At 46.8% G+C, this 27,097-nt stretch overlaps 9 protein-coding genes and 1 long non-coding RNA gene across 11 annotated transcripts in view; 5 read left to right on the top strand and 5 right to left on the bottom strand.

Moving 5' to 3' along the window:
• The window catches only part of LOC117580751 (serine-rich adhesin for platelets), a 45,004-nt gene extending 33,929 nt beyond the window's left edge, over nucleotides 1–11,075 (bottom strand). For both annotated transcript variants that reach the window (XM_034267443.1, XM_034267442.1), the window contains exon 1: nucleotides 11,066–11,075. The gene's annotated coding sequence lies outside the window, so the exon portion shown is untranslated. The remainder of the gene's footprint in view (nucleotides 1–11,065) is intronic.
• Nucleotides 1,655–3,931, top strand: LOC117580765 (histone acetyltransferase Tip60). Its single transcript, XM_034267460.1, has 6 exons — nucleotides 1,655–1,820; nucleotides 1,891–2,017; nucleotides 2,076–2,300; nucleotides 2,376–3,363; nucleotides 3,428–3,640; nucleotides 3,720–3,931. Coding segments are annotated over exons 1-6 (1,614 nt in total). The 5' UTR covers nucleotides 1,655–1,760; the 3' UTR covers nucleotides 3,721–3,931.
• Nucleotides 3,857–4,608, bottom strand: LOC117580762 (augmin complex subunit dgt4). Its single transcript, XM_034267456.1, has one exon. It carries the CDS (start codon nucleotides 4,481–4,483, stop codon nucleotides 3,923–3,925), a length of 561 nt encoding a protein of 186 aa, XP_034123347.1. The 5' UTR covers nucleotides 4,484–4,608; the 3' UTR covers nucleotides 3,857–3,922.
• LOC117580755 (tRNA (cytosine(34)-C(5))-methyltransferase) lies at nucleotides 4,737–7,236 on the top strand. The gene is made up of 3 exons (XM_034267450.1): nucleotides 4,737–4,907; nucleotides 4,978–6,796; nucleotides 6,855–7,236. Exons 1-3 carry the CDS (start codon nucleotides 4,848–4,850, stop codon nucleotides 7,118–7,120), a joined length of 2,145 nt encoding a protein of 714 aa, XP_034123341.1. The 5' UTR covers nucleotides 4,737–4,847; the 3' UTR covers nucleotides 7,121–7,236.
• Nucleotides 8,465–12,644, bottom strand: LOC117580763 (thymosin beta). The gene is made up of 4 exons (XM_034267457.1): nucleotides 12,429–12,644; nucleotides 9,141–9,276; nucleotides 8,963–9,076; nucleotides 8,465–8,749 (listed from the first exon to the last, which is right to left on the bottom strand). The coding sequence occupies exons 2-4, from the start codon at nucleotides 9,274–9,276 to the stop codon at nucleotides 8,610–8,612; spliced, it is 390 nt and encodes a 129-aa protein (XP_034123348.1). The 5' UTR covers nucleotides 12,429–12,644; the 3' UTR covers nucleotides 8,465–8,609.
• Nucleotides 11,239–12,433, top strand: LOC117580766. Its single transcript, XR_004573609.1, has 2 exons — nucleotides 11,239–11,990; nucleotides 12,304–12,433. It is a non-coding gene; the product is annotated as an uncharacterized LOC117580766 (long non-coding RNA).
• Nucleotides 12,645–13,169: 525 nt separating the features above from the next.
• On the bottom strand, nucleotides 13,170–14,308 carry LOC117580756 (beta-1,3-galactosyltransferase brn). Its single transcript, XM_034267451.1, has one exon. The coding sequence runs from the start codon at nucleotides 14,270–14,272 to the stop codon at nucleotides 13,313–13,315; it is 960 nt and encodes a 319-aa protein (XP_034123342.1). The 5' UTR covers nucleotides 14,273–14,308; the 3' UTR covers nucleotides 13,170–13,312.
• A 70-nt stretch (nucleotides 14,309–14,378) lies between these two features.
• On the top strand, nucleotides 14,379–15,546 carry LOC117580758 (DNA repair protein complementing XP-A cells homolog). The gene is made up of 2 exons (XM_034267453.1): nucleotides 14,379–14,622; nucleotides 14,687–15,546. Exons 1-2 carry the CDS (start codon nucleotides 14,468–14,470, stop codon nucleotides 15,417–15,419), a joined length of 888 nt encoding a protein of 295 aa, XP_034123344.1. The 5' UTR covers nucleotides 14,379–14,467; the 3' UTR covers nucleotides 15,420–15,546.
• Nucleotides 15,547–15,944: 398 nt separating this feature from the next.
• On the top strand, nucleotides 15,945–18,875 carry LOC117580754 (cap-specific mRNA (nucleoside-2'-O-)-methyltransferase 1). The gene is made up of 2 exons (XM_034267448.1): nucleotides 15,945–16,698; nucleotides 16,764–18,875. Exons 1-2 carry the CDS (start codon nucleotides 16,035–16,037, stop codon nucleotides 18,473–18,475), a joined length of 2,376 nt encoding a protein of 791 aa, XP_034123339.1. The 5' UTR covers nucleotides 15,945–16,034; the 3' UTR covers nucleotides 18,476–18,875.
• Nucleotides 18,876–25,626: 6,751 nt separating this feature from the next.
• On the bottom strand, nucleotides 25,627–26,524 carry LOC117580759 (eukaryotic translation initiation factor 3 subunit G-2-like). Its single transcript, XM_034267454.1, has one exon. It carries the CDS (start codon nucleotides 26,482–26,484, stop codon nucleotides 25,663–25,665), a length of 822 nt encoding a protein of 273 aa, XP_034123345.1. The 5' UTR covers nucleotides 26,485–26,524; the 3' UTR covers nucleotides 25,627–25,662.
• Nucleotides 26,525–27,097: the final 573 nt, after the last annotated feature.

Genomic DNA, 27,097 nt, shown 5'->3' with positions numbered 1-27,097 from the left:
TTGGCTCTGGCTTTTCCTAGGAAGCACACACACAGCTGGGCCAGCCGCCTTGCGGACGCCACCGCGTCTGCTAGTTAACGATGCTGCCGCTGCTATTCCCGATGATGGCCTTCCGTTAGTTATTGTCGATTACTAATAATATAGTTTAGGGGCGCTTCTATTGCGTATTAACTTCTGCTCCTCCCGCTGTTCTGCACTTGTCAAGCCACACACAAAAAAAATATATAAACCGAAACACTCGTTCCACAGCGAACGGCGCCGAATTATCCTATTTTTCGCAGACTTCACAATACATTTATTAGTTATTCTGTGTGTAATGTGAGCAATGCGGCCAGGCCAGCCGAGTGTGCGACAATTGCACTGGTGCTGCAACAAAATGTTGCAGAGTGTCGGTTGAGCTGGTACCTCCTGCTGTTGTTGTTTGATTGGGTTTATCGGGTGTCAGCAAAACTGCTGGTGCGTAGAACTAACACACTGCACAGAAAAAGAATGGGATGGGAAACTTGCATCGTTAATTACTTGGCTTGATAATTCATCTGCTTGCCATTTAAGGCAGCCTCGTCTTCGTCAGTAGCTTTACTTCACAATTCGTAAAAAACTTATTCTCTTTTTTTTTGCCATACAAGCCAACTAGTGTTGTCAAGCTACTGAATGCCAAGTGGCGTTGCCAGTGCAGCGGTAGCGTTTTTTTCGATGAATTCTACTGACGAAGAGTACCGTCCCGGGGCTGCAGGCGTATATTATTTAATTGCTTTTTTATGCGTTATATTCAATAAAGTTAGTCAGTTGTCTGATTATTCGCTGCTGGTAGTTATAGCTTGCGATTTGTTGCGTACGCGAGTTGGCAACCCTGTTGCTGTTGTCAGTGGCAACACCAGCGCAAAACACGTCATTTTGCCACACAGGTTTTTTTTGCAATTGAAAAGGAATGCGCCTTTTTTTCATTAGTATGTATACATATGTATGTTGTCATATATATGATTGGGTCGGGCATGTGAGTGCATTATCAATGCTTACAATGCACTTTTTTGTTTATCACATTTGTTATTCACTGATACACACGACAGGCGGTGACAGCTGTATAACATTATGCGCACACGCACACACTTACACTTGGGAGCGCAGGTATGCCTACAATCTATGCACTGCTGCTACCACACAGAACTGTGTACATTTTTCTGACCTTCTCTTTGGACATTTACAACTAAAACGACGGACATACGCGGAAAATGCAAATGGCCATTGAGGCAGAGAGGTCGAAATGCACAAATATTTGTTTTTAAATGCAATATACAACTGTTTGTAGCATGCACAACAGGATTTGTTTCGTCGCACAGCACATGAAAAATGTAGAAAAGAACACTACACTTTTACGCTGTTGCGTTACCAACACTTTTCTCAACTCTATGCAACACTGCAAGTGTCATCGATATTTATATCCTGCTGATGTCACATCACATCACTCGCAAATATATTACACCATACAAGAGTTTAATGTTTTGTAACTATTATTTTTGAATGGGCTGTAAATTTTCAAAATATTTATTGATTGTTTAACATTAAAGCTATTTACTGTACTGTGTTGAGGACAATAATTGCTTTTTGTGCACAAAACCTCCAATACTTGAAATATCGATAGGCTACATCGCTATGTTTGCTTGCCTTGGCAACCCTGCGTTTTGCAAGTTGACTTGCTTTCTGAATTAATTTCTTAAATTGCACAAAATACAACGAATGTATAGCAGCATAACAAAGGCAAAATGAAAATTAATAACAAATACGAGTTCGACGACGACGTCGCATCGATATGCGAATCGACGGTAAGCCCTCCACACATGCCCAGCACTTCTGGTGTCTCTTTCGCTACGGCTTGTTGTTCCTTTTTTTCAGGCCGCCTTGACCGAGGGCTGCCGCCTGCCGGTGCGTATGCACAAGACGGATGACTGGCCCCTGGCAGAGATCGTTAGCATCAAGGAGCTGGACGGGCGCCGTCAGTTTTATGTCCACTATGTAGACTGTAAGTAGTTGGAAATGTTCTCGAAACGTGAAGAGGAAAAACTAAGAAATCTTGATAGTCAACAAACGCCTGGACGAATGGGTTAACGAGGACGATCTGTACACCCGAAAGGTGCAGTTTCCTCGTCGCGACGGCTCCCAAACAGGCACCAGCACGGGCGTAACAACTCCGCAGCGCCATCACTCGCTGGCCGGCAGTGTGTCGCGTCCCACTTCGCCCCAGCACTCGGGCATTGGCATCAGCACCGCAGGAGCTGCTGTCAGTGCCAGTGCCGGTGGCGCTGGTGTTGGCGTTGGCGTTGGCATACCCATTGGCGGCAGCGGCAGCAGCAGCAGCAGTGTCATTGCCAGTGGAGGAGCTACTGCTGGAGGTGCGGCAAGCGGCGCCGTTGTGCCTGCAGGTGCCGCTGTGGGCGGCGGCGAGTTGGTCAATGGCAACAATGTATTGGCTGCTGCGCTGCAGAAGCGCTTCAATCGCAGGCGCCGCGTGCACGGCAACACGCATGGACAGAACATACCGTCGCAACAGCCGCCGCATCCGCAGACACCCAACGCCCAGGCGGCCACGCCGGTGCATGTGACCGGTGATGGCCTGATACCCACAACACCCGTTGAAGATGGCGACGCGTCGCAGGATGGTAAGATTCCCACGCCCAGACAGTCGGGCAGCATGGTCACGCACCAGGACGATGTGGTGACTCGCATGAAGAACGTGGAAATGATCGAGCTGGGACGTCACCGCATCAAGCCGTGGTACTTCTCGCCGTATCCCCAGGAGCTGTGCCAGATGCCCTGCATCTACATCTGTGAGTTCTGCCTGAAGTATTGCAAGAGTCGCAAGTGCCTGGAGCGTCATCTCTCCAAGTGCAATCTGCGGCATCCGCCGGGCAACGAGATCTACCGCAAGCAGACCATCTCCTTCTTCGAGATCGATGGGCGCAAGAACAAGGTGTACGCACAGAATCTCTGCTTGCTGGCCAAGCTGTTCTTGGACCACAAGACGCTCTACTACGACACAGATCCATTTCTGTTCTACATCATGACTGAGTTCGATTCGCGCGGCTTCCACATTGTCGGCTACTTCTCCAAGGAGAAGGAGAGCACCGAGGACTACAACGTCGCCTGCATACTGACAATGCCGCCATATCAGCGCAAAGGCTATGGCAAGCTGCTCATCGAGTTTAGCTACGAGTTGTCCAAGTTCGAGGGCAAGACAGGCTCGCCCGAGAAGCCGCTCTCCGATCTGGGACTGCTCTCATATCGCTCATATTGGGCGCAGACAATACTGGAGATATTCATTAGTCAAAATCCCAGCACTGAGGGCGAAAAGCCAACCATAACCATCAAGTAGGTGCCACTCAATGTTTCTATTGTTTCCTTCTTGCTAATTTCTCCCTCTCCCTCTCTCCAGTGATATTTGCGAGTGCACTTCGATCAAGAAGGAGGACGTGATCTCAACATTGCAGAACCTTAATCTCATTAACTACTACAAGGGGCAGTATATAGTCTGCATCAATCGTGACACCATCGAGCAGCATCATCGCGCCATGGAGAAGCGTAAAATTCGCATCGACTCCAAGTGCCTGCACTGGACACCCAAGGACTGGTCCAAGCGCTCCAAATGGTAATCTCTCTCACCCTCTCCTTCCTCTCGCCTGCCCAACGCTCGCTTACCTAAAAATATTTTTTTTAATTCATTGTAGATGGCCTGCTATTGCTATTAACCCAGCCACAGCGTGGTCGCTTGAGCCGGCTAGCCGCCGCAGGTCAGACCTGGTCAGTGCTGGCATGCCCCGAGCCCCGCAAGAGACTAACTGGAAGCCTTGTAGTTCGTAGTTTATAGTTTTCATTTAAAATCTGTTGCGCTTTTAATAAAGTACAAAGAATTCATGTATTCCAAATATATTTACGACGACGAATCATCAATCTTGCTCGACTCCCTCGGCGGCAGCTCACTGACCGGATTGTCCAGTGCCTTCAGTGTGGCTGCCTCCAGGCCGTTCTCCACAAACTCCACCGATTCCTGCAGCGACTTGTGGGTTTCCATATTCTCAGCACAATTTCGCTGCTGCTTGCTGAGCAGCGAACGTGCTCTGTGGCCCGTCTCCAGGTTAACGGTGCATTTCTCAATGGCATTCTCATCCAGGACTGTGGCTTGTTTGTCACTGGAAATTTTGGAAGCCAATGTTCGCACATCGCTGGAAATATACGCTACCTGGTCGGGCGCTACGCTTTTCTGGGCCGCTATGGCGTTGCCCAGCATAGTGCACTTGGCGACTCTGACCAAGCGGCTGTAGTGGCGCTGATACTCGCACTTGGCTTCCAGCCAATTGCGCGCAGACTCCTCCACAATGCGCTGCACGATCTTTTTGTCATCGTTGAAACGCTTGAGGGCTTCCAGGTGCATTAGGCACTGTATATCTTCGAGACCATTGTCTGTGGCTACAAAAGATGAGGAGGATTCCATTATTCGATGAGACTTTTTAAAAATGTTTGCAATTTTATCGAAATATTTTTTTCGATGACCGCAATGCAAACATGAGAGGGTGAAGGAGTGCAAAACCCAATCAAAGTCATTTCATAATTAATACTTCAAGCTGGCAGTGATAAAGAATGTTTAGAACGTGGCTGGAGTGCAGAAACATTTTATATTTATTATAATTATTTATTATCGACTACTTTCTGGCAGCGCCATGCCACCTGTGAGCAGTGCTGCCAGACTTCCCTCCAACACGTGTTGCCGGCTGTTTGGTACTGTGCGCGCCTGGAAAATAAATATTTCGTTCATTATTTTGCATATACTTGGACCAGCACGTAGAAATTTATTGATAATGGCGCGTGGAAAGAAACAGAACCCCTTTGCGGCCCGTAAACGTCAAAAACGCGAAAACGTACGCAGCAATTGATTGCCCTTAAAACTAAAGTTTCTTTTCTGTAATATCTGCAATTTCTGTGTTTCAGGGTCCACAACGCCCCGATCGGCGTTCCGAGCCTTACGAGGAGACCAAACGCGACAATGTCTCGTTCATCAAGTACTATCACCTGCAGAAGATTTGCCCCACAGAGGAGGAGTGGACGCAGTTCCTCGAATCCATTCGCGACAATCTTCCAACCACGTTCCGAGTGACGGGCTTCAAGGGCGAGGCGAAGGCCCTGCTGAACATCATCGAGACGCAGCTCTTCACCGAATATGTGCGCGCGGTGGCGGAGCTGCACCAGAAGCAGCCAGAGCAGGTGGAGCGTCCCCTGTGCCTGCCCTGGTATCCCGACGGCTTGGCCTATCAGCTACAGCTCACGCGCAAGGACATACGCCGCTCGGAGCCCCTTTGCCGACTGCACAACTTTCTCATTGTGGAGACAACGGCTGGCAGCATCAGTCGCCAGGAGGCCGTCTCCATGATCCCGCCCATTGTGCTGGACGTCAAGCCCACGGACAAGGTGCTGGATATGTGTGCGGCGCCCGGCTCCAAGACTGCGCAGCTCATCGAAGCACTGCACGCCGCGCCCGAGCAGCACAAGATCCCGCCCGGCTTTGTCCTGGCCAACGATGTTGACAACAATCGCTGCTACATGCTGGTCCACCAGGCCAAGCGCCTGAACTCGCCCTGCCTGCTGGTGACCAACCACGACAGCAGCGTCTTCCCGAACCTGCTGCAGAGCAACGAGGAAGGGTCCAAGTCCGTGCTCAAGTTCGACAAGATCCTCTGCGATGTGCCGTGCTCCGGGGACGGTACGCTGCGCAAGAATCCCGATATCTGGACCAAATGGAACCTGGCGCAGGCCTACAACCTTCATGGGATCCAGTACCGCATTGTGCGACGCGGTGCCGAGATGCTCGAGGTGGGTGGCCGCCTGGTCTACTCCACCTGCTCGCTGAACCCCATCGAGAACGAGGCTGTGCTGCAGCGCATTCTCAAGGATGCCGATGGGGCGCTCGAGCTGGTGGATGCCGGTCACCTGGTGCCCGGCCTAAAGTACAATCCCGGCATGACGGACTGGAAACTGGCCACCAAAGAGGTGGACACTGTCTACACAAGCTTCGATGAGGTGCCAGAGAGCATGCGCACCATCATCCGGCCAGCCATGTTCCCGCTGCCAGCCGAGGACATGGCCAAGATTAACCTGAACAAATGCATGCGGATACTGCCGCATCTGCAGGACACCGGCGGCTTCTTTGTGGCCGTCATCGTGAAGCGGCGCCAACTGAGCTTCGAGAAGAACGATGTGAAGGACTTGCTGGAAAAGCCAGCAGAGGCCGCCGTCGAAGAGCCCCAACTGGACGAGTCCGGCAAGCCCATCGAGGCGAAGAACGTGCCGTGGGGGCCACAGCGGAAGCGTAAGCGACTCCATGGCTACAAGGAGGATCCGTATGTGTTCTTTGGCGAGGAGGATGCCGACTACAATGCCATCAAGGAGTTCTACCAGCTGGACGAGTCGCTCAGCAAGCGCTGTCTGCTCACGCGCTGCGTCACCGAGAAGAAAAAGAACATCTACTTCTGCTCGGAGCCCATCCGAAATCTGGTGGTGAACAACGAGCACAACATCAAGATAATCAACACCGGCGTAAAGACATTTGTACGCTGCGAGAACCGCCACACGGTCCATCCATTTCGGCTGGCCCAGGAGGGACTGCAGACCTCAAACGCCTTTATGGGCAGCAGTCGTCGCATCGAGGTGCATCGCGATGACCTGGTGCTGCTGCTCAACTGCACAGATCCAACGAAACCGCCCTCGACCCACGAGCTGAAGCAGGCCACCCAGGACCGCTGCAGTGAGCTTGGTAAGTCCAATGACCCACTTTTATCCCTTGCCTCTCTCGTAATCTCTGCTTTCTCTAGGCGTGGGCAGCTGCATCCTGAAGTACATGGACGAACAGTTTACCCTGTTTGTGGTTGGATGGCGCGGCACCTCTAGCCTGCGGGCCTATGTCGATCGCGATGAGACCATTCACATCCTTCGTCTGCTTGGCGCCGATCTCAGCAAGTTTGAGGTCAACAAGTACGATGAGGCCAAGAAGGCAGCAGCAGCGGCAGAAGCAGCTGCAGCGGCAGAAGCCCCAGGAGGCCCCAGCCTTCCCCAGGAGGAAACGGCAACGGAGAGTTAGTAAATATTAATAATCTCCTTGAAAGATGCATTCAATTTTGACTCTCCACCTCCATTGATAGCCTGGAGGGGTTTGTATAATTAATACGAAGAAATATATATCTATATATTCCCATACAAATTGTGCTCCTTTTTTATATTCTTTGCATAGATATTTTACTAAGAATAAATGTAGAAAACATCTGCACACAAGCCAAGTACAGTTGCCTCCTACACCGATTATAGTCAATAATTATCGGAAGAGTAAATCACATTTTAAATTCGATTCTTTCGAAACTGCCTGAGCAAGCATTTGTTTTCAATCTGCAAGGGTAAACATAAGCACATGCCGAGTGTTAAGAGTTTTTCCAAATAATCGACAGCTCAACGATTGATCAGCGATTACAGTAATTGCCACCCAGATAAAAAAAAAGAAGAGAATAGACCAGAACATTATTTTGCGTACGTTTTTTGTTATAAAATGTTACATTTATGGTTTTAATTTTATTTTTTTTGTTTCCCAGTATAAATATATCATATGTAAAGTATATAAAAAAAAGTTTCATTAAAAAATTACACATACTCTTTATAAAAAATGTTTGCCTTCTTTTTTTTTGCATTTCGTTTTGTTTTTTTTTTATGCATTTCTTATATCGTTTTTCCATTTCTAGTTGTTTAGTTTTACACGCTTTATACGTGTTGTGTGGTGTTTTCCATGTCTTTTAAAAAGTATTTCTCATATGTTTCCATTTTTTGTTTTCTTTCTCTTATTGCGTTGCGTTTTTGAGTAAAGTAATTGGAGTTTTATTTTATTTTATTTTTTTTCGTGTGTGTTTTGGAAACAATTATGCACAAATATATGTATGTATATTTATTAGGGGGAAAGGGCCCTTTTTTTGTTTTGTTTTTAGACGAACGTTTTTTATGTTTAATGTTTAAATACGTTTGTAGGAATGAGAGAGTGTGTGTTGCCCGCGTTGGCAGCTTTGTTAGTAATACAATTTGCAAAAAAGGTGAAAACAAAAATTACATGCATATCAAAAAATAATAATAATAAAAAAAAAACAAAAATAAATACTTTTTCAAGCAGGCAGACAATAATTAATGAATGTGGTACTACAGCAACAGTCTCACGATCTGTGTTGCAAGCTCTCTCTCTCTCTCTTTCTCTCTTTCTGCCACCACTGTACCAGTTGCACCAGTGCAGTCGGTTTGCAATGACTGGCAATGCCATTCCGGTAATTGTTCAAGTTATTGTGGAGCTTTTCTGATGGATGGATGGATGGAGGCTGCTTGAGTCTGTGCTTCGTGTTTCTCCCCGTTCTATTACTCGTATGTACGTTAGCCTGAATGTTCGTTTTGATGGTTTTTAGCAAATGGAAAAGGAAAAAGATATATACGTGTAGAGTGTGTGTGTGTGTGTGTGTTTGAGTGTTGTGTTTTTTTTTTTGTATGCGCTTGAGAGAGTTGCAACGTTATTGGCAATGCTGGATGCGCCTGCCACTTTTGGCTTAGGCCTTCTTCTCGGCCTCGATGACCTCCTTGGTGGGCAGCACGTTCTTCTCGTTGGTCTCGGTGTGCTTCAACTTTTTCGCATCGAAATTCTCGATGCCGGCTATGAATTGATTCTTCTCCTTCTCCTGCTCAATGGCTGCAATCGAGAAAACAACACAGAGAAATAGAGCGCACATTAGTTGCATTCACCATGTATGGGCAATCGGCTGCTTGGCCAGCCAGACAGACAGAAACAACCGCTAGCTATGGCAGCGGCAAGGCCGGTTCAATATCGTTTTATGGCCAACAACAGATGGTGGCTCCAAACGGAGCAGAATATGGCCAGACAGATAGACAGATAGACACTCACCTTCCTTATCGGGCAAGGGGTTCTTCTCGTTGGTCTCGGTGTGCTTCAAGTTGTTCTGATCGAATCCAGTGATGCTCTCGATGATTGATTGCTGGGTCTTCTCGGCAGCCACATCTGTTACAAAAGAGTTGTGTCCTCAGTTTTGGTTTTTCTTTTATGTTTATTCAGCCAAACTCACCCTCGGCTGTGGGCAAAATGATCTTCTCCTGGGTGCTGGCATTCTTCAGTTTCTCCGTGTTGAAGCCCTCCAACTGGCTCTTCAAGTTCTCGGCCACCTTGGGCAGATCCTTGAGTGCTGGTGCTGTGGATGCCATCTACAAATAAGAACAGTTGCATTTTTATTGTAAAGTAAACAATAAACAACTTCAGGGAATTTTCTATGACACTAAACTGAGTTTAAGCGAGATACCAAACAGAGCTTAGACATCTGTATCTTGGGTATCGGCTAATATAATTTCCAATTAAATTTTTATTCTGGCTACCACATCTGCTTCTCAATCGTTGCTTTGATTGGCGGTGTCTGCTTTCAAGGCAGCTGCAGCATGTGGCTGGCCCTTCTTCTCTCTTCTTTTGTGACAATATTTTCGTCGTAAAGAAGGGGAAGAGGATATCGATTATGATCAAGTTGGCAGTTGGATTAGGCGGAAGCAAACATTGATAACAAGTTGCTTGCTCGATATTGCGCATTAATCAATAATTAATTTTTCGTAGAAGACATTTCTTTGTTTACCGTTGATTTACGTTTGCGATTTCTCGCCACACTGACAGATTGTAATGAAATAGCAAAACAATATATTAATCATGAATTTGTTAACCGATAACCGATGAGTCACGATCCCAGGACGAGGTGAATGACGAGGATTACCAGAAGAGCGGGGATGGGGGGTTGCGTATCAGGAAACCAGCATGAAAGAGGAGAATGAGTTCAGCGAACCTTTCGTCATCGTCATTAAGCGGGGAGCGAGAGAGAGCGAGAGAGAGATTAAACTCAAATTCGACTCATGACTGTGGACTGCGGTTCTCTTTCGTATTTCTTTTGTTTTATTCTCTGGCCGGCCGCCGTTATCAGGGCGTTACGGAGAACGTTCTTGAAGAATGCTCGCTGTTCGGGGCCGTGGTCGGGGCTGTTAAATTGCATTTTATCACGTTTATTTTTAGTTGCAAAATTCGAGCTAAGGGTCCCCCCTGGTCCCAGGGTCCCAATGTGCGTGACCCATTCCATGTTCGCTATCAGCATTATTATTTCCACAAAGAATTTGCTTTGTGCGGCCTTTCATCAATATCGAAATCAAGTCATCAAATAGTATTGCTTCTGCATCCCGATAATTGAACAGCTGCAAGCGTTACATGGGCAGCGACCGCACCAAAACCAACAAGTCTATATATCCACATGCACACATTCATACATGTTTGTATTGTGCATTTACAGACCATAAATGGTCTTAAAGCTGCGCCTAAAGCGGATAGCCAATCATTGTGGATTGACTACAACTAACGGCCTCCTGTGGCAAGTCACCATCACCGTCACCGGCACCGTCACATCACCACACTGCGCCTAACCAAAAGTTCAATCCAACCCACTCCACTTCCTAAAGCTAAGCTCAGCCAAAGTGTATCTATTCAGGGTTTTCCCATATCGTCTCTCCCCCTAACCTGCGACAATTGCAAGCTGATGCAATTATTGTCGTAGATCCCTCCTCACTTTGCACAAGCACTGTTAAAATCTCACAAATTGTTTATGCGTAGACATCTGTACATGATTACCAATTGATCATGAACTATTACATGCTGATCGCCCATTGAAATCGTTGGCGACTTGCCTTCGATTAATTGACATCGCATAAACGGGGTTTCGTATTAGTCAGCTCCTTGGCAGGCAGCCAAACAAAGGAGAATCAACATGCAACTCTGCATACATACACACATACAAAATGAGTTGATTGGGAATGGTATGAGGTGGGGAGACGGGGTGGATAGGATGAAGTTTGCCGTGAATCAACTTCCAACTTCGAAATATGGTCGCCCCGCTTAAAGCGACCGATGAATCATCAGCGCGACGTTTGCCGTTGGCATTGCCACTGCCGGCTCTGTCGTTGTCGCCACCAACAACTCTGCTGCTGTGGTTTGCCAGCTCTCATTGCTGTTGTTGTTGTTGTTGCCGGTGCTCTGCCCACACTCTCTTTTGCTGCTTCTTTCCAGCCGTCTTTTGTCAGCTTTCCACAGCTAACAGCGCTCTTTCTTACTCTCCTTCTTTCTTTCTTTTTCCGTTTTTGTTAATTTTATATCTTGTAGTGCTTTTGGGTTTATGACTTTGTTTGCTGATTGGAACTCTTATCGAGGGGGGAGCCCGTGGAGGTGGAGTCGGCGCCAAGCAGCCAACAACAAAAAATTAGTTTTGGACACATTTGAGAGCCAAAATGAGTCAAAAGAGTGCTGATGCGTGGCAAAGACCAGACAGGCGGAGAAGGAAGCGAGAAGAGGGCCCAGCCGAAGTTGAGGCACAGCACCGAGTAGAAGAAGCAGACGGCCAGCAGCAGAGGGCAGAATGAAATTCGAAAAAGGGGAGAAATGAGAAATGACAGACACGTCCGTTTTACACCCTCGCCGGAGCTGCCAGCAGAGTCAGGCCGCCGCAGCCAGCGTCGCCAATTCCTGCGGCACGTACACACAACACACATATGCATGTACATCCATATGTATATAAACGACAGCGAAGTACAGTGAATTTTAAATATGCACATATGCAGGCCCACTCATCCGTCTGCTACATTTTTCATTTTAAGATGGGTTTTTTTTTTTTTTTTGCGATAACAAATTCGAAATTGGTGACAGAATAGCCACTGCATGCGCCGCTGCCACGCCCCACAAACAGAGACACACATGTGCATGTGCATGACTTGCGCGCAAGCCGTAGTTTTCGTGGGGAGGATATTAAGCAGCGTCAAATGCGCCCCGCCCAAAGCAGCAGACACATACAAGCAGACGTATATAAAAATGAAGTTAAAAAAATGCCGGCCGGCTCGCTCAGGTAGTGAGAGGGAGCGAAAGAAAAGCTTTAACCCAACACACACACACATAGAAGCAAACGGCGACAAAAGCGTTTCAACAGCTGCGTCTAACAAGGGGCGAGAGGGATAGAGACAAAACTTAACGGGAAAAGCACCACAATAAATACTTATAACAAATCTGAAAAGAACCAGAAGCACTCCTCTCCTAAAGATCCGCCCAGCTCTCACTTACTCATCATTTCTGCAATCAATGAAGAAGCGCAGTCAACAACAAAAAAAAAAAACCAGTTAAGTGCTTTTCTACTCTCTTCTGCGTTCTGCTACTTCTTGCAGATTTCTTTTGGCCTGTGCCTGCCACAATGGATGGCGAATTGAAAAGAAATTGCCGGCCAACAATTTAAGGGGAGGCGGACGGTGGGTGTGGATGCGAAATAAAATAAATAAAATTGTATGCTCACCTTAAGGTTTTGTTTTTTTTTTTGGTTTGGATTTACAAAAAAAAGATACTGGTGAGGTGTAGTTATCTGTCTGGGGTTCGTTGGGTCTGCTTTATATATATTTATATACACTATGCAAATTATTTGCACTTGATTTCAGAAATACTCTTTCTTTTAGTTCGGTCGCGGAGCGCACAAGCTAACTGGATGGACGTCAAAACGGACTTAAAGTTGTTCCAATCTGAACGAAAAAGTTTAATTGCGCCCCGTCGTCGGTCGTGCCTATCGATAAAGTATACCGTGTGAGCCTGAGAAATATACCGAAATATACCAAATAATGGATGAAATATACTTCATTTTCAACCGATATACACGTAATCAACAACGAACTAAGCCCGCTTGTGCCCCTAAATTTATACGAATGTAGACTTGCTCTTAAACGCACAAAATATTATAAGTTATCCGTGCAAATACATCATTGTAAAATTACTAGCAAGCTGAAGCTCTCAGGCGTGAATAGAAGGAGCTACTCTGCTTTAAATCCGTTTTCCAAGCTGATTCTTATAATTGTAACAGCCAGATTTTACACTTCATGGTTGCATAGCATCCACATAAGAGAGTTTCAAATCAGTCAGTTTCAGCCAGCCCTATAGAGTTTCATATTATCCAACTAATTGTTATTAAGCTAACGATCGAATTTTTTACATTTTTAAATGTTTTGCGTCTCTTATTGCTGGTTAATTCTTGAAAGGAAAAACATGATTGTCGTTAATTTATGTATTTACACATTTAGAGGCTTATAAAAAAGACTATACTTTAATAAGGCTTGGCTTGGATCTACGTCATAATACATCTTTATATATACAGTTGAGTGGAGTAGGAGTACGCCTCGTCCGAGGCGTGTGCTACGCGTAATTTGCCGATCGGCATTCATTCCACACGTGCACCATTTCGTCGGGATCGCTGAAGCCGTGCGAGGCAATGACGTTGCTGTAGCTATCGGGCCCGGAGTAGTGGGGTCTGTGGAAGAGGAAGCCGTCGCAGTGGTGCACTGGAATTTTTGCCTTGAGCGCCACAATGCCCAGATATATGTCATCGAAGCGGAATAGCGGCACTCGCCTGCTCGTCGCGTACATCTCGAGCAGGGCGCTGCGTGAGAGGATGAAGGCACCGGCCGTCACATACGGCGGCCACTTGTCGAACGGATACTCCTCGAGCGAGACATACCACTTGCTGAACTTGTGGCGCAGCGGCGAAGTCTGAAACACATAGCCGGCAAAGAGACGATCCGGATGATGGGTGTCCCGTCCGCGGCCCAGGAATCGCAGAACATTCTTGATGGACACATAGTAGTCGTCGTCGACGAACATGTAAAAGTCGCTCTGGTTGAAGTGCTCGCTGGCCCAGCGCATGCCCATCATTGTCTTGATGGTGTTGTTGAAGTAGGCATCCACAAAGTCCGCGTGCACAATGTCCCCATGCTCCTTGGCCTCCCGTCGCACATTGTCCATGCTGTCCGACGAGGTGCCCAGCAGAAAGGCGCGACGGATGTGAACGTCGGAGAAGCGCGACTCGTAGCCCCAGGTCTTGCGTATGGCCTGGCGTCGCCTCACATTGCCAATGGCGCTCTTCACCAGCACAGTCAGGCGGGGTGGATCCGTCGTGCCCATGAATGCGGGCATTTGCAGAAATCCGTAGCTGGAAATTCCAGACGAGGCTGGGCCCTCATCGTGCAGTGGATAGTAGAAGTGCTGCTCAAAGCTTAGCTCATGGAGATGGGTCAGCAGGCCGCAGAAGTCGATCAGGAATATGATGGGAATTGCCAGCGAACATTTTAGCAGTAATTTATAATGTTTATTTAACATTGAGGATATTTAATTCAGTGCGACCGCGGAATTATCGATAAAATATACCGCACGACCCTCAAAAATATACCGAATATACAGAATCAACGAATATACAGACATATATGTGAATGTCAATTATCAAAGAGGCAGAGAAATAGTTTACAAATTGGAATTTTTGTTGTTTGGCGCCTGAAAAGAATTAGCTCTGGCAAAATGTCCGAGGAAACAGCAACAGCTGCTGCAGAAGCAGCCCCCCCCAAATCCACACTCACCACAGCCCAGAGATCGCGCATTGAGCGGAATCTGGCCAAGGCCCAGAAGTTGCGGGAGGCAAAACTTGTCTTCCATCCTTACAAGGAGCTCGGCAAGTAGGTTTCTTTTTTGACCATACCATGCGCAGAGCTTACACTCTAATTGATTTCTCTTGTGCAGCCACCTCGGCGATACTCAGCCAGAGGGAGGGCCGAGTCAGGGCACCTCGGTGATCAAGGTGCAGGGCACCAAATACATTGACAGTGGCGGTGGCTTCCTGCTGGAACAGCCAGTGTTGCCTGCGGCTGGCGCAACAGGAGGGACTGGCAAGCCCGAGGATGGAGCAGCGCCCACCATCGAGGATGATGCCATTGCCATACCGGTGGTGTACGAAGAGTGCCTGGAGTGCGGCGAGCCGTTCGCCGACTCTTATCTGTTCACCAATTTCGGGCACTCGGTGTGCGACAAGTGTCGGGACAACGAGGAGCGCCACTCACTAATCACCCGCACAGAGGCTAAGGCTGAGTATCTGCTGAAGGACTGCGACTTTGACAAGCGCGAGCCAAAGTTGCGCTACATTAGCCGCAAGAATCCCCACAACGTGCGTTGGGGCGAGATGAAGCTCTACCTGCACTCGCAGGTGCAGAAGCGTGCCATGGAGGTGTGGGGCAGCGAGGAGGAGCTCGTGCGCCAGCACGAGGGTCGCGAAGAGAAGCGCGAGGTGGGCAAGGCCCGCAAGTACAACAAGCAAATGAAGCAACTCCGCATGGAGGTCCGCAGCAGTGTTTATACCAAGAAAACGCATGCCATACACGAGCACGAATTTGGCCCGGACACCTACAACGAGGAAGAGGATGAGTATACGCACACCTGCCTCACATGTCCCTACACCGAAACCTACGAAAAGATGTAGAGTCACCCACGAGAGAGAGAGAGAAACCCATAGAGTATTTTCGCCTATATTCCTATTTCGCCATAGCCTGTAAGACCCTTGAAGGGATAACTTTTGATTTTCATTAAAAATTGTATTTGAATGTCAAGTTTTTTGTTTGAAATTTATTTATCAATGGAAGTAAATTATATATTCAGTGCTGAGTATTCTGGCTGGTTAGAAATATGCATAAAACCGAATAGAAATTTGATTTCCAATCTTGGGCTGAGAGCGATTAACCCATTGTCGACCAGTGGGTACTTAACGGAAAAAAAAACGAAACTTGCAGAATTTACCGCAGCTCAGGTGAAGAATAGTTGTGTTTTTTGTGGCTAAAGAGAGAGGATGGATATCAAGGAGTTAGCTTGAATTGTTCGCCTGTTTTCATGGAGCGGTGCTAATTGGGCAAAGTTCGTTTGCTTCCTTGGTATATTTATGGTATATTCTGCAAATGGGCAGCTAAATCGCGGTATATTACCGAGGAACAGGCCGTGGTATAAGTGATCAATAAGTCCGCAGTCACACTGACACCAAGCTGCATAAACAAATTGTCTGCACACACTATTTGAGGTAGCTTAGTTTATTCAGTGCAAAGCCATGATGGAGGAACAGTCCGACGATGAGAACGCGGAGCCCGCTCCAAAGAAGATCAAGCGGGAGTGGGTGAAGAGCTACTCCGAAAAGGCCATGGAGATGATGAAAAAAATGGGCTACGAGAACGACAAGGGTTTGGGTAAGAGCAATCAAGGTCGCTTGGAGCCCGTTATAGCCGTTCAGCAGGATGGCCGTCGTGGCTTTGGCCTCAAGCTGGACGCCGCCCACTTGGCCGCCCACTTGGCCGCCGGGCAATGGGACCCCAGCTGCGAGGAGCTCGAGATGCCCGAGACAGTCAAGTGGCTGACAAATGTGGGCCCCAAAGCCAGCCAGTACACGCTCGATCAACTGATGGGCTTCGTCGTCAGGGGTGAGCGCAAACGCACTCTGGAAGATGAGAATCGCTACTGTGATCCCGAAGTCCTGCATCACATCCTCAATGCCAAGTCGGCCTTTGACGATCTGAACGACGCCGAGAAACGTCGCGCCCGCTCGCGCTGCAATCCATTTGAGACCATACGCAGTTCCATTTTTCTCAATCGAGCGGCCGTTAAAATGGCCAACATCGACTCCATGTGCGACTTCATGTTCACCAATCCCAGAGATCTCGAGGGCCGTGCCCTGGTGGATCCCAAGGACCTGCTCTACTTCACGGACATGTGTGCGGGTGAGTGAGGAAGGCCCAAGCAGTTGGAGCTCCTCTGAATGTTCTTCTCTTTACGCTTTTGGCAGGCCCTGGTGGCTTCTCGGAGTATGTTCTGTTCCGCAAATCGTGGGAGGCCAAAGGATTCGGATTCACGCTGCGCGGTGCCAACGATTTCAAGTTGGAGAAATTCTTTGCCGCCTCGCCAGAGTCCTTCGATACCTACTATGGCGTCAAGGATGATGGCAACATATTCGACGACCAGAATCAGGACTCATTGAACGAGTACATACGCTTTCATACACCGGAGGGCGTACACTTTGCGATGGCCGACGGCGGATTCTCGGTGGAGGGTGAGGAGAACATACAGGAGATACTGTCGAAGCAGCTGTATCTGTGCCAGTGCCTCACCGCACTCAAGATATTGCGCAAGAACGGGAACTTTGTGTGCAAGCTGTTCGATCTGTTCACACCGTTCAGCGTGGGTCTGATCTACCTGATGTACAAGTGCTTCCATCAAATAGCGATCATCAAGCCAAATAGCAGTCGTCCGGCCAACTCGGAGCGCTACCTCGTCTGCAAGTACAAGCTGGAGGAGACCACTGACGTTATCAACTACATGAACACCATCAACGTTATGCTGAACGAGGACCGCGAAAGTGTCGACGATATTCTCGAGATCTTTGACGCCAACGAGATCGCTGCGGATGGCGAGTTCGTAAGCTATGTGATCGAGTCGAACAATGCCATTGGCAGGAAGCAGATTACGGGCCTGCATAAGCTCTCTGCCTTCGCCCAGAATCCCGAGCTGAAGGAAACACGCCAGTCGGAGGTGCGTCAGCAGTGCCTCAAGATGTGGGCCCTGCCCGATAAGCTGCGCAAGGCGCCGGAAACCAAGCCACCCGATCATCTGCTTAAGGAGCTGCTCCTCGATTGGTCGCAGGATCGCCGGTGGCTCAATGTTCAGCCCATTGAGATGAACAGTGTGACGGCCCTTGCCAACTGCATTCAGAACGTTCGAGACTGGATATTCATGCCCATCGGTCGCGAGGAGACGAACAACAACAGCTGCAGCCTGTTCATGTGCAGGTCGCGCGGCCATCTGCTCCGCTACACGGAGCATAAGAAGTGGGAGCCCGTCGAAACATCGTTCGAGGTGCAGGCTCGTTCCATATTTTTCGGCCAGATCGTGTCCGAGTTCTACGGCGAGGGGCGCACCATTCAGCGCGTGCCCGCTCTGCACATCATCGACGGCATCTGCCTGGGCGGCATCGACATTCGTCGTCGTGCGTTATGCGATCGCATCAGCATGTGCGACAAGTACGCGCGCAGCTTGAACAAGCCGTACAAGAAGGAGCGCACCTATGGCCCACTGCGCAGCAATCCATACTTTCGGCTGCCGGATATGCAGAGCTTCTTTGGCGACATGCGCCAGTATGTGCTGAAGGATAGTTCGAAGCGTTTCGGCTTCTCCCTGGACGACAACAAGTTCTTTGTGCCCGGCGGCATACTCATGCTGTGCGAACTGACACCGAACTACATGTCGGCCAAGTCGCGATCATGCAACCAGATCTACTACTTCAACACCACCAGCCAGGAGTCGCTCTACAAGGATGATGTGCCCAAATTTAAAAAGGAAGCCGAAATCTTTGGCTCCTTCCGCCAAAACTATATGCGCCGTCTGCTCTGGAAGTGGACGGACCTGCGACAGGTGGAGGAGCAAGCCCACGAGGACAATCCAAACCTATTGTTCCGCAGCCAGTTCGTCAAATTTATCGCAGACAAATTGGGGCCAGCGTAGGCCCCCTCCTAGACCTTAAGCTTATCAATATTTTAAGACGAAAACTGTTTATGTTTATTACTACCTTTTTTTTTTTTTGTTTTTTGCCACCTGCATAGGATTTTACAACAGATATTTTACTTATACGAATTAAGTATCTGACGAACAGGAGCTGTTCCCAAAAAACTTGTAACTTTGGTTTTCTGACCGTACAATCTGATCGGTACAATCAACGAAATTGTATTAAATTAAGTGTAACTTTGTGTCGGAACGAAATCTCCAGTGATGTTCCACCGAATGGCAATAGATCTTACCAAAAAGCGAAGACAGCCAAGGCCTTGGGATGCCCTTGCCAAAATTTAGCTAGTTTTAATTAATGCGTGTTTATTTTCTTTCTTTGTTTAAATCATTTTGCCTGAATTAAAACATACCCTGAAAGTGTGTGAAATTTCTATACATATAGTGCAATTTTTTTTTTGGCGAGTTTCCACTCGGATAACTGATAAGAAAAACAAACAAATCATCTTCAAGTTTTAACTATGAATGTCTATCACAATCGAATTTTGTATAACCTTGGAACCACATGCAGCGATTCTCCGTACGAATCTTATTTATGAATTATAAATAAACAAATATGCAATCTGCTGACACACCATCGGCTGGCTCCTCTGGGACATTTGTTTACAGCCACCTCATTCATTATTTCATTCATCAGAGCTCCAGTGGCCAGCCGCTCACTCACCCTTTTACTCGTTTCTTCCATTGAAGCTTGTAATATTATATATGTAAATAAATGGAAATAGCCAACAAGACATACAAAAAAATAAATATAAAAGCATAAATAAAGATTGCTCTCTCGAGTTGAATTAAGCAGAAAAAATGTCCATGGGTTTCTGTGGAATGCTCCCGTGGAAATCCAAAACCAAAACCCACACCACACATATTTAAATAAATAAAAGGCCCTCAAACTACAGCCATGCTTGGGTTTTGTTTGTCCATCAAAACGCAATCATTTAGATACATTTCTTAAGATTACCATTCTGGCAATAGCTGGAAATGATTTGAATCTTTTTGTATATATTTTTAAAAGAAAAGAGTATAGTCAGCCCCTGCTGGCCGGGGCATGGCAAGATACTTCATTCGATCGCTCGAATTTCACGACTGTTTGAGGACAAACAAATGGTGTGCATAGCATCTGCTGACCAGGTCCAATTCGTCGTTGATGATGAGAGCAAAACGAAGCGAGGAATGCAGACTGGCCGTCGGGAGCCTCTCGTTTTGCGCCGACTCAAGTGTCGCGTGATGCGGTAAACAGTTTGAGGAATTCTTAAGCAGAATTTATACATATTTATGGTAAAAATCTATGACATTTTCTTGCCCTTTTTTTGGAAGTTGTCTGTCAGCGGCAGCGTTCGCTGCATCCTTGATGTTGCAGCTTAATTAATCACTCGATAAACGGTGTCCCCTCACTGGCACTCTGCTGTTTACAGTTGGAACCCAAAAGAAGCAAAAAATAATTCTGCAATTCATGCCACACACACACACACACAGGCGCTGAGGTGTGAAGAGCTTTGCTCGAATGTCCATCGGACATGCGCCAGTAATTAACGTCCCATTTTGGGTTAGATTATCCATGAATAATTGGGAATGACGATGGTCGCGCCTGTCCCAATCCCTGGCAATGGCAGCTCACAGTTAGGTGCAACCATAATGGATTAGGCCGGAGCATGGAGGAGCAGCGAACACCCCCCGGTCCCTTGGGGGTTGCACCAGATTGATGATGGCCGGGCGAAACTGTACTCTACGAGTGGCGCTGCTCCTGCCCCTTCGAGTGAGTGTTTTGGAGACTGAAAACTTTGCTAATTGCTTTTTGGCTACGGCCACGGCAATGGAGATGGCGATGGCGATGGCAATGCTGATGACGCCAACGGGTACGTGGGGCAACAGTAGCAGCATCCAAAAAATGTTGGACCTATCCATTTGCAGCTCAAATCCCTTGCACAGTGGGTCACATAAGTATACGATGCATTTGATAAGCGCAGAAATTGCAATTGTTAACTATTTTCTCTACAATTATTTATCTAGATTTACTTTTGATATTCCTCCAGCTGCTGTCTCTTGTCTCTTATTGCTCCGTTCAGCATTCCCTTGGAGCACTTACATTTGTTTTAAGAACAAAACGTGAGGGAACCAATGTGCATCAGTGTGGCATGTCCAGGCAAGCTGTGTTTGTGCTGTGCATTTAATTGTGCTTTTTTGGTTCGGCCTACGAATGCCGAATCAGCAGAGAATTAATTAAACACACACACACACAAATGGAGGAACCAGTTGATAGTTTTATAAATTTGTGCACTCTGCCTGCTGCGAGCATCTTCAATTGTCAAAACAAATTTTTGCAACTGTGCCATTCATTTGTTACAGGCTTACAGGACAGCACCCCAGAGAGACCCCAGAGACGACCCCCTAACCATTTACGTAACAGCCGCACGCTCCACTCCACGCCACTCCAATCCACTCCAGAGCAGAGCTGTCGAGACCAACTCCCTGGTGGCCGGCACATGAGACCTCAGTGGGAGTTGAGTTCTGAGTCTTGAGTACGAGAAACTGAACACGGACCCTGGGCGTCTCTGTAGCTGACCGCTGCCCAAATGCAAATGTCATTTTGTGGTCATTCGAATGAATAAACGAAATTAAATGCCAAGAAACAGAAACAGCAAGAAAAAAAAAAGGAAAAGGAAAAGGAAAAGGAAAAGAGTTTGAATGGCAGCCCAGGCGGAAGTCATAGTTGGAGCCTGGTGCCGACCCCCGGTCCTCAATAAACCATTTGGGACCACAAATGATTGACACATAACGGAATCAACCTTGAACCCGTGTGTTGCGGGGGGAAATTTCATCTCAACAAATATTTTTTGACCTTATATAAGGTTTATTGTGCATCAATTAGCCAATGGAATATTGATTGGAATATATGTAAAAATCGTTGCATGGGAATGTGTTTACATACAGCTCAAAAATAGATGGAAACTGAAAGAGCTGAATAAATGGAGAAGCAAAAATTGGAGTCTGTTCTGATCTGTAGTTAAAAATTACTTTTATTTATGCAAATTCTTACTTGGATCTGTCGAATGTGGTGCAAAATCGCATGAATATATCAAATAAAAATAGTTTTAATCATCTGAAAACATCAAATGGAATATCAATCAATCAAATGGAATGCATTTTTCGTATTTTTTGGCATTAATTTTCACTCTACTCTGCCAGAGAACAGCAACTAAAGCATGGAATAAGCGCAGCTGCTTCCTCTAGATCCAAAATATCTCTCAGCTTATGTTTTATTTGTTAGCCAAGCCAAGTTCTAGGCAGTTCCTTAATCCCTATCCCTATACCTTCCTCCCTCTACCTCCATATTGCTGGGACATGGCCCTGCCATTTCGTGCTCCTAATTTGAACACGTTGATTGAGGTCATTGGCGAGCATAAGCATGCGAGTCGCTTTGAATTAAGAGTCCTTTTCCTGACTGGGACATCTTCCACTTCGTGACGTTTTGAGCAGTTTTAGAGGGAAGGAGGAGGAGGAGGAGGAGGAGGCACACCGTGTGGGTTATGGGTGGTGGGTTACAGAGTCCACATTCGATTAGCGGGCGAGAAGAAAACTCGATGAGTTTTATTAGTAAATAATGGCAAATCATTTGCCAGTTGACACTTGCTGAATGCTCAAAGGAATGAGACATTTGGGGGAGAATGTCAGGGGGAAATGTCAATGGCAGAGCGGCAAAGGAGCGGCAAAGCCAAGAAAAGTCCTGCCCGTTGTGGCTCTGCTAATGAGCAACATTAATGAGCGCAATTTTTCATTGAAAGGACAATCAGTGTGACCATGTGTGTGTGTGTGTGTGTGTGTGCGTGTGTGTGTGGGTGGACCGATGAGTGGTGGTGGGAGTAATGGCTGAGGCGGATGCTCGCCGCTTCTTAAGTCTCTTGGGTATTTAAGCGTCCAAAATGTAGCAAAGATGGCAATGACAGCAGGTGCTACACACACGCACACACACACGCACACACACACACGCATGTGTGCGGATGTCAGATGCCCATGAAAATTTAATACAATGCCAAAAGAAAGCAAAGAATTTGTAATTAAATTAACCATTTGCTTGCCTCTTTTGCCCATCATTTCAGCTTTGTTTTCACATACCCTCTCCCTGTGGGTAGTACGACTTAAGCCAGTAGATAAATCTCCTCACCATATGAGAGATAAATGTAAGTACTTTGTGTTATAAGTCTGACCGATCCGCAGCAATATCTTGGACATAAAATTGAAACTATAAAATCTGCTAAAGGGCATTCAAAGCTGCCATTTCTCGTTTATTTTTGTGCATATTTTATTGTTGTGTGTTGTTGTTGTGCTTCTGTGTGTGTGCCCTTCCGGGATGTGGCCAGAGTTGAGTGGGTCAGCGGAAACCTCAACAAATTCCACTTACGGCCGGGTAGTCAGTCCCAGAGTCAATCAGTTCCTGGTCCAGCTTCAGGTCTCCATGTACCATGTACCATGTCTGGGTTGGGGTTCGTTTTGTTTTTTGTCCAGCACGACACTCTGGAGAGAAATGTGAAATGAAAAATCGACTTGCAATTAGCAAACATGAAACATGACTACCTACCCAGCTCATCCTCCCACCACCCTGGCTTTGAGGCATGTGTGTACGGTATGAGTGTGTGTACAGACACAGCCTGGTTCCGGGTCCGGGTTGGGGGTCCTGGAGCTATGCTTCCAGGAGCTTGGCAGCAGCGTTGTCAGCATGGTTAATAAGTTACTTTCGAGATACTTTATTACTTCCTTGGTGGTGAGCGACAGCTGTATGTGTGTGTGTGTGTGTGTGTCTGTGCTAGCTGTACAAAGGGTTGCCCTTACTCCACCCCTATGCCCCACCTCCCCTCTGGCTTTCACTCACTCTCTCTGTATCCATGTCTGTGCGTGAGTGTGTGCAGTTTTTTAATTTATGCGATTTTTGACTGTCGTTGCCCACAGCGTGCGAAATAGGTGGAGGGAGAGAGAGATTGCACAGTGACATGCAAAGTAATTAAAACTCATTGAATGGATAACGAATTGGATACAAAATTCTCGAGTGTCGCGAGCAATCTATGAGCATTTACAGCAGAAATTTGAACCAATTGCTGCGTCAGAGACGTTCCATTGGGAGAACTTGAAAAACATAAAATAAATAATCATTCTAGACAGTTTTTCCCATATGATGATTTTCCCACTGATTTCAAAAACTGTCTTCAAAAAATAAATTGAATTATTTTCAAGTTTTTCTTTGAGAGTTAGTAACTATTTTGTTCCACATAACTAGAGTATCTTGGACCTGATTGTTAAATATTTTGCTATTCTGAAAAGCTGATAGCTACAGCTATAAGTTTTACCCGAACACATTTTATCCGCACCGAACAGTCTGTTAAGTATTAAGGTTACAAATTCAAAATTGAACATTTTTCCTCGAGATTTTAAATGCAAAGAAATCCGTTTCTTGTGTCCATACAGCGGGCGGAATTGAGTTTTTAATTTGTTTTGTTTCATGTATCTGCAGTTTTGACGACTGTCGAACCACAGTGTCGCGTTTTGATTGTCTGTGCCTGGCGCACAAAAGTAGGCAATAGTTTCGTTTGCTGCACGTTATCAGCGAGGACAGGGTGCCTGCCCCCCATGCACACACACACGCAGACCCACACCCGCTCGCACACCTCCGACCTCCGACCAGCAGCAGCGCCTGTTGGTACCCACAGAGTTTCTCGGAGTTCCCCATTTGAGTTTTTCCTTATTTATGCAAATGAAATCAATGCTTGTTGATGGCTGCATGTGTGTTTGGGTGTGTGTATTTGCTGGTGCCTGTGTGAGTGTGTTTGTGTCAAAAGAATAGAATTTTTCATTTTAAATTACATGCCAACGCATATGTGTGCGTCTGTGTCTGTGTCTGTGCCTGTGTGTGTGCAAAGAAAACTTTTGTTCGTTTGTTGTTGAAGAACTTTTGCATCGAGACTGAACTCAACGCCACTCCACTCCACTCCACTTCACTTCCCTCCATTTCGAAGCAAAACCGAACCAATCTGAAACCGTTCTGCACCGAACTCAACTGCTGGAACGCTGTCGAACCACATTAAAGGTAACTATGCAAATATTTTTGCGGCTCACACGAGCAAACACAGAAACCAAAGCTTGACCGGGACCCTGGAACGCGCTACGCAGACCCAGACCCAGACCCTGAACCCAGAACCCAGAACACCGAACCCTTTGGCCCTCATTTGGAGGAGGCGTTCTTTCTGTGTACGCTTAAACCCTTTGAGTGCTTAGGTGGTAACCAAAAATATTCCATGCTGGTCAATAGCAAAACTACAGAGCAGCCTCCAGCCATCAGATCCAGAAATCCACAGCCATTCAGCCTCTCATTGAAGTTCGTTTTTGGTTCTAATTGTATTTGGTCGTGTTCGCTTTTCGTTTACGTTTTCGTTTTTTTGGCAATCACTTAGTCAACTTTTCACTACTTCCCTCACTCCGACTCACAACGTTTAGATCCTCCCCTCACACTGAACCCATTTATAGCTCTTTTTCGCGCTCAAACCATCTATGGAACTACCTCGAACCCATCTGAGTTTCTCCTTCACACACATAGTTGGGACTCGCTCTATGTGCGGAATGTCTAATGAAGCCACATAAATCAAGTGGCAGCAAACCAGAAAACATTGCAATCCTCACCAAAGCCCAATCTCTGTTGCCATGCCCCCATGGGTTTGCCTTCATCCTTCATGGCGGTGGACTGGACTGAGGTCTCTCCTGGTCAGTGCCAGGGCTAATTGAAATTAAAAATGTTGCCAAGAAATGGCTGCAAGTTTTTTTTTGTGTGTTCATTCGATTGCCAGGACAAACCCAACAAACAATAATGCGTCCACTGTGATTTATGCTAATGTACGAGAAAGGGAAAAGGTCAAAAGAATAACTTAAAGTTACTCAAAATGTTGCAATGTTTGTGGTACATGATTCAAGATCAATAAGGTAAGCTTTGTCAGCAGCGAAACATAGATTTTTCGTATCAGCATAGCCCTCAAGGTTTAGTAGGGCAAAAGTTGGAGTCGCCTGTTCATGGATTTTATTTAGATTTCTTTTTTGCGGTGCGGCTTATTTCCGCAACGGAGATTAAATGAAAGTTAATGGCGATTCCGCCTTTAGGGCTGCGGCTTGGACCACTCCACAGAGAGGATCAGGTGATCGTAGCCATAGCCGTTGAGAATTTCGATGGCAGCGGCGGCATCCTGGCGGAACTTGAAGTTAACAAAGGCAAAACCCTTGCAGAGCCCAGTGTTCGGCTCGCGTGCCAGGTACAGCTTGTTGTAGGGTCCGAAATTCTTCACCAGCTCCTCCAGATCGGCCTCGGTCATCGATTCGGACAGGTTGGAGATTCGCACACCCAAGCGGTTGCGGTCACAGGCCTTGCCTCCTACTACAGAGCCATTGCTCGTAGAGCCACCCGCCTTCAGGAAAGGCGGCACATATTTTAGCGTCTTGGAGGTATCACTGACGGCAGCGGTGGCCGCCGCTGTGGCCTTGCTCTCCATCAAAGTCTTGCTGTCCATGGAAGTTCCCTTGTAGGGGCAGTTCACGGACCAGTGTTCGCCATTGCAGATGCGGCACTTAGCGATTCTTTTGGGCGGCTCCATCTGAGGCTCTTGTGCCTTCTCGAGCTTCTTAGGGCCAAGGAATACCATCTGCACCTCCTCAGCGACCATGGTGGTCTGTGGACATGGACCGGGCTTGTCCTCAATCGAGTCCCCGAACTTCAACCAATTGCGGCGATTAGCCACGGCCTTGGGCACGGTCTGCTTCTGAATTTTATAGGTGCGGACCACCTTCACTTTCTTGCCTTCCTCATTTAACTTGTACTCGGTGACATATTTAGTGTTGCCATCCGTGGTCACCTGGGTAGGTGGCAGCCCATCCACGTAGTCCTCAGCCACCTCATCGGCCCACGAAGTCTTCATTGATTTCATTTTTGTTTCTAGCAAAAACAAAAATTCTATACTAATATTTCGTTTATATTTTTTGCCACGAACCTGCTTGAACGCTTCGGATAATTTGTTATCTTCCCTGCTCTTTTCTCACCCAAAAAAGTTATTTTATTGCCTTGATAGCTTGGAGTTTTCCTTATGCTTGAATGGAAAACTAGCACTGAATATTTAGAGTTATGTTGCAATGATTGCTGCGATGAGAAATTTGTATGTAACAAAGTTTTTAGAATTGAATAATAATCAACACATATTATACCCTACCCCCATGCCTATGCCCAAAATATGCTAATCAATTTAAAAGGGGTAAGCTAATTATAGACTACAATTTGAGTTTAATGTAAGCAAACAAAAATAAGTATAACATTTCGTTGGTTTCTCCTAGCAGAACCTCTCAGCGGTACACGCTGTCTTATATGAAGGCGTCTCTCAGGTTTCTGTCTGGCACCTCCCAATCGATTGATACCCCACCCGAAGAAGCTCATTGGAAACATCCAGCCATCATGTTGTGTATATCCTTTATTTGGTATTCGAATTATTTATTTCTTGTAATATTAAAAAAAAAATGACAATGATCACATAAAATATTTTTTCGCTT

Source organism: Drosophila guanche, unplaced genomic scaffold (genome assembly GCF_900245975.1).
Source record: "Drosophila guanche unplaced genomic scaffold, DGUA_6, whole genome shotgun sequence".
Classification (NCBI taxonomy): domain Eukaryota; kingdom Metazoa; phylum Arthropoda; class Insecta; order Diptera; family Drosophilidae; genus Drosophila; species Drosophila guanche.
The sequence above is the reverse complement of the archived record's forward strand: the minus strand, read 5'-3'. Positions and strand labels throughout refer to the sequence as shown.